This window comes from Sciurus carolinensis, chromosome 5, assembly GCF_902686445.1.
Source record: "Sciurus carolinensis chromosome 5, mSciCar1.2, whole genome shotgun sequence".
Classification (NCBI taxonomy): domain Eukaryota; kingdom Metazoa; phylum Chordata; class Mammalia; order Rodentia; family Sciuridae; genus Sciurus; species Sciurus carolinensis.
Window position 1 is genome coordinate 14567336 of NC_062217.1, and position 6000 is coordinate 14573335.

Sequence of the window (6000 nt, forward strand, 5' to 3'; positions counted from 1 at the left end):
AAAATATTATTAAAATTAGCAACTAATATCACAGTACTTCTATATATCCACATATTAAGTTTTAAGTACTGTATACCAGCAATTTATATTATGCATATAAACTATGCTAAGCATTTCAATATATTAACTCATTTAGTTCTCATAATACCTCTGTGAGGGACATTTCTAATTATTATTGACACCTTAAAGGTAAAAAATTCGAGGCTAAGAAAAAGTAACTTACTGGTTACATGGCTGGTTAATACAAGAACCACATCCATCTGACTCCAGATTCCTTGCTCGTACCCATTATGTGATCCATAAGGGCACTGATCTTTGAGAGAAATGAGGAGGTGATACCAAGGGGGAACCAAAAGCAGAGAGACTAGGCAAATAAAATCAGAGGATCTACTTCTCAATTTTGCTCAGAGTCAGCCCTATTTGAAATAGAACCTTGTTCCCATTATGTAGCAATAGATTATCTGCCATTTTGCATTGTGAAAATGTACCCTCCATTATCCAGGCTAATCTGGTTGACTGTAGAATGCTGTACACTGACATTACAATGACAGACAACTAATTCAGTCCTCTCTGCTAGGAAGATGCTAAGGTTAACATCTTTTCAACTCTACACCTATAGCTTTTGATGCAAGATACTTCACGTATGCCACAACTATTCCTTCCTACAGTATCTAGGACAGAAAAGCAATTGAGGATTGCTGGGAATGAGAGTGGATGGTATGAAAAAAGAAAGAGGACTGATTATAAAAAGTGGTACAAACAAAATACTACCACGAGAAAAATTTTAAGAAAATCAGTATAAGTGAATTGAATATTTGATAACTTGTGATTTTGGAGAGAAATTAATAATTATGACTCATCACTAAACGAAGGAAATAATTAGACTGTGCCATCAAAATCATATGTTTAAATGGTGGAGGTGAAATTTTCTACATTATGAAATAGAGATATTCAGTATTTCCTACAAACCTTACGGTTTGTGATCTATGCAGGGCTTCATTTAATGGCAGCATCATTTCATCACTCAACAAAAAGCCATTGATTTTTAGGTTCCATGTTCTCTTCTAACTCCTAAACCTTCATCTATTCATTACAACACTGGTTTAAAAAAACTAATTAATCCCTACTAAACAGTCATCAGATGTTTCTGTGTGATAATAAAAGTCTCAGTTTTAGTGAAATGAAAGCTAGGAAGCAGACTAGCAAACTCTGGTGTCAAACAGGAATGCATAATATCTGCATAAAAAGAGTAAACATGGGATGAAATGTAACAAACTCATTTAAGTGATAAAACTTATGTTAAAAAGTTTGGAAGTAATACTTGGCTGTTTTAGGTCCAAATGAAGTGGCAGGATCTAAAATAATACACCATTAAAATTTTAAAAATAAAAGGTCCTCAAGTATCCTACTGGGAGAGCCTAATGCTCTCATTCCAAGCCCAGTCAGTTTCTTATTCTAACCAATTTCCATGAAACAGGGAAAGGAGCAGGGAGGAGAGAGTATTTGAAAAACTGCCAGAGTAAAAAATCCCATAATGAAATTTTGCTCGTACTTGGAGAAATGAAGTAGAATTAGATGCTTCAGTGGTGGCGAATTCCAGAATCTGGGTAGCTTCCAGTAAATGAAGCTTTTCCATAATGTCAAATGAAAAAGCTATCTGATACCAACATTACTGAGCTGAGTGTTTAAATTCCTATTTCCTTACACCAAATTGTTTGAAACCTTTGAGATAAAAACTTCAATAAACTAGTGTTCCAAGCTTTTAATATTTTAGTCCCTTGAGCAAGCATGTCAGATTAATCTTCAGATTGCAATGGGCATAAAGAGCATTCAACCAAATTCTTAAACCCATGCCTCTCTCAAAGGATGTTAATAGCATAAGCAGTTTCATTGACTATTAGATTTCAAACTTTCCTAATCTTCGACTGCGTTACCACTTTCTAAAGGGGGGGGGGGCGGAGTGGGGGAGGAGCCATTCTCTCCTGAAAGCAAAGTATGTTACTTATTTGATCTTTGTATCCCCTCAGTTGGTTGCACACTACCAGGCACACAGTAGGCATTTAACAAATATTTTTGAAATAAATTGATGGAATAGCCTAGGGGAGAGTGGAAATCTTACTGAGAACAGCAGGAGCACAAATCCGGGCACTGCTGGGTAACAAAGACCATCTCCAGAATTAGGGTTATCGAGGTAAAGCAGGAATTTGCACGTGGATCTTAAAAGAGGCATCAGGAGGATTGTTTTCTGAGCTGGCGAGCAGCCACTCAAGAGCCACTTACAAAGGGATTATGTCTCCGCTTCTTCACGCCTGGAAAACTCCTGCCCTGCCTCTCTACTACCACCTCTCCCTTACTTTTCCCGGGTTTGGGGTTCCACCACAGAACTTAAGTATAAGATTCCAGCCCCTCTGATTTAAACCAGTCCCCCGACCCCCTGATCATTCCATGGTATTTACTGAGCAGGCAGGATACACACCAAGCACAACTCTCTACCCCTTTGAAGGTGAAAGGGGGTCCGGGTGGCGGGAAGCAGGGGGAACTAAAGGATCAGAGAGTTCGAGCCCCCGGTGCTATCCAGAGATTTCTCATCCCTCACCCAAAGCCTCTGCCCCAACCGATACAAGAGGCAGACAAGCTCAGGGAACACGGGCCGAGACGGGCGGGTGGGAGGGGCAGCGAGGTGACAGGAAGCTAGACGGGACAGGGGACAGTACCTGGTGTGGCTGTGGTTGCGGGGACAGTCCTTCTTCTCCATGATGGCCGGCACGCAGTTGGTGAGCTCTGTCCAGTCTGCATGCAGCCCGCAGCTCCAGCCGGTGGAGAAGCGGGAGAAGAGCCACGTCTCCTTCTTGCCGGGCCGGTGGCAGGTGCACTTCTTCTGGCCGGCTTTGCAACTACAGGGCTGCTCCAGCCGGATGTTCTTCACCAGGTGCCGGCCGAACGTAGTGCCCCCGGTCTTCTGGATGTGCAGGAACACGATCACGTCGCGCCCTTTAATGTTGAAATCCACGAAGCGAGTCAGGTCCTTCAGGGTGAAGTTGAAGCGCGGCACAAACCGGGGCAGGGACCCGTTTTCGGGGGCCTCGGAGTCCGGCTCCTCTTCCTCTTCCTCCTCCTCCTCCTCTGGGTCCCCCGGCTCCTCTTCTTCGTCCTCCGGCGCCGCAACCCCCTGCGTCCCTTCGGGCGGCCCCCGGGGAGGCGGCGGCAGCTGGGGCCGCCGCTCCCACTCCTCCGGCGGCGCCTGTGCCCGGCGGGCGGGACTCGGGGCGGCCGGCGGGCGGGCCTCCCCCGCGCGGGGCTGCTCCCCGAAGTTGGTACAGGAGCTGGTGCAGGAGGGGGACACGTACTGGTACATGATGACCACGAAGAGGAGAGTGAGCACCGGCGTCAGCAGCCACTTGTTGAACCTTTCATCCATGGTCCCGCTCTCAGGCCGGCAGGTGAAGCGGCGGCGGCGGCTGCAGCGGCGCGGACCAGCGCCTGCTCGGAAGTTTCGGGGACTCCGGGGCGCGGCTCCGAGCCCGCCGCTCCTCCATGCCCCTGACGCCGAGGCGCGCGGCTGGCTGGCGGCCCCGCGGCACTCCGGGGCTGACGAAGCCGGGCCTGCGAGCCGCGCTGGGAAGGCGGGCGCCGGCGCGCGCGGCTGCGGCTGCGGCGTGGGGCGCCCTGCACTCCCGGGGGCGCCGGGCTCGGCCCGCTCCGTGCTCCCGCCCCAGCGCGGCGCGGCGCTCTCAGGCTACGCGGAGCATCCCGCCGCCGTCTCGCAGACGCTCAGGCGCTGGGAAGCGGGGCTCGGGTCCTGGACCTGCCCGGGGCAGCCGGGCAGCCCGACTGCTGTGGCCGCGAGCGCAAGGGCTGCATGAGGCTCGCCAGGGCGCCCGCCAAGGGCGAAGGCGCGGCCGGGCCCCGCCGCCCCAGGCGACCGTGGTCACCTCGCCCCGCACGGGTACCCAGCACCTTTGCCTGTAGGTCGCCGGGCTCGGGACCCGCGAGAGCGGACGGCGCCCGCCGCAAGTTTACAGAGCAGCCTCCTCAGCGGCAGCGGGCGAGGCGCCTCCGTGGAGCCGCCGCTCCTGGAGAGTCGCACTGCTGCTCGGGTCGGTCAGCTCAGGCGCAGGGACGTAGACACACTCTCACACACAGGCTGGCACCGCCACAACCCGCCAGCCGGTGTGACAGGAGCCCTGCTACCCGCAGCAAAAACCTGCCCTAGGTACGGAGCATGCGCCAAAGCCTTCCCCAGCCCCGGAGGAGTTTCCAGGGGAGGAGTCCGGGGCTCCGCGGGGCTCAGAGGCGGCAACTGGGGGTGGGAATCCCTTCAGCCTAGAGCGAGGAAAGATTTGGCAGAATGGCTAAGGTGGAGCAAGAAGCAGCCCTGAGGAGGGCGTCTCTGGTGCTGCTCTGACACCTCTAAATTCGCAGCTTTCTCAGTTTGAGAGTGTACAGAAACCTGGACGGCCTTCTTTGCAAAAATACATCTCGAACCGCTGGAGGAACCCCCTAAACTAGACTTCACACGGGTTCTCTGGTTCCTCCTGGGTAGGGGAAATTGGCTCCAGACCGCATTTAATTGCTACCCAAGACATTCTAACTGCTGCTCAAATTTTATTTCAGTCCTTCCTTAACTACGAACTTAGTGTGTCCAACTCTATTCAACCAGCATCCATTAGTTGCCTTCTGTGTATGAGGCTCTATGTTCAATAAGCCTTCCATTTCTTTCAGCACCGTACAATCCAGCCAGCCCACAACCATGCAGGACATACATGCATGTCACCTCCTAAATTCATTCTACTAACATGCACTGTGTTCCTTAATGTTCAAGCCACACTGCTTAGCACCAATGTGAAAGATAAGACTTACTTTTACCTATATTTCTTTCTTAAGAATACTTTTTAGTTGTTTATGGACCTTTTGGCTAGTTATTTATTTATTTATTCATTCATTCATTCATTCATATGCGTTTTTGAGAATCGAACCTAGTGCCTCACACATGCTAGGCAAACGTTCTACCACTGACCTATAACCCCAGCCCCTTTGCCTGTATTTCATAAGTTAAGCCCTTTTCTGTGTGTGCAGATGGTTTTGAAAACTTTATTTTTCAATTATTCAAGTATTGTATTTACCCCCAAATATTTGCTTAAAATCAACTTCTGAAGTTTACCATCAAATTAGAGTAACTGCCCCACCATAATCCCTAGACCTGCTTGACCTGCTTTCCCAGTGAAGAGTGGCAGTGTATTGAAGTTGGAGTCAATGCAGTGTGACTCCCTGGCCCAGGCCCATCTGTCTCTCCTGGCTACCCTGCCAGCGCAGTCCATCACACCTAGCACTCCACACCTCCATAGCAGTCCACCTGACCTCTTTATATCCATGCAATACTTCCTGAGACACTTCATCTCTTACCCTTAGCATGTCCCCTTTGCAACCAGGTCAGTTAGAATCCAGATCTCTTTAAGGTATGCTGAAGCTTGCCCATAGGAAATTTATTTTTATTTTTCTAAACAGGTGGGATTCTTCTCAACAAAGTTTCCCTCCTTTGCTTCCTTTCCCCTTTGTGATTCTATAAACAACCACAAACTGCCCTTACTGATACTGTAGGAACTTATATTTGTAAGAAAGGTGTTGGGTAAGATGAATCAACTTCTCTAAAGTTCATTTGATTCTATTTATTTTACTCTCACTTAGGTTTAAAACACTATTAATGGCATCACACTACACTTCAAAGCAAGAAATTGTGATAGAACAAGAACTAAGTAGAATCCATCAATTATTTCTTTTTTAAAACAAGTTTTTAGTTGTAGATGGATACAATACCCTTCATTTCATTTATTTATTTATTTTTATGTGGTGCCGAGGCTCAGTGCCTCATACATGCTAGGCAAGTGCTCTACCACTGAGCTACAACCCCAGTTCAGAACCCACCAATTATTTCTTGAATACATCTGGCTAATGGTGTTGTGTGTGTGTGTGTATATATATATACATATATATATATGTATA

The 6000-nt window shown here is 48.4% G+C and overlaps 1 protein-coding gene across 1 annotated transcript in view; it reads right to left on the minus strand.

Annotated features, from left to right (window-relative positions):
• Hs6st3 (heparan sulfate 6-O-sulfotransferase 3) overlaps nt 1–3559 on the minus strand; it is a 671322-nt gene extending 667763 nt beyond the window's left edge. Inside the window, exon 1 of the mRNA XM_047553220.1 lies at nt 2715–3559. Within this exon, the coding sequence (XP_047409176.1) occupies nt 2715–3418 (704 nt within the window). The 5' untranslated portion in view covers nt 3419–3559. The remainder of the gene's footprint in view (nt 1–2714) is intronic.
• Between the last annotated feature and the right edge of the window lie 2441 nt (nt 3560–6000).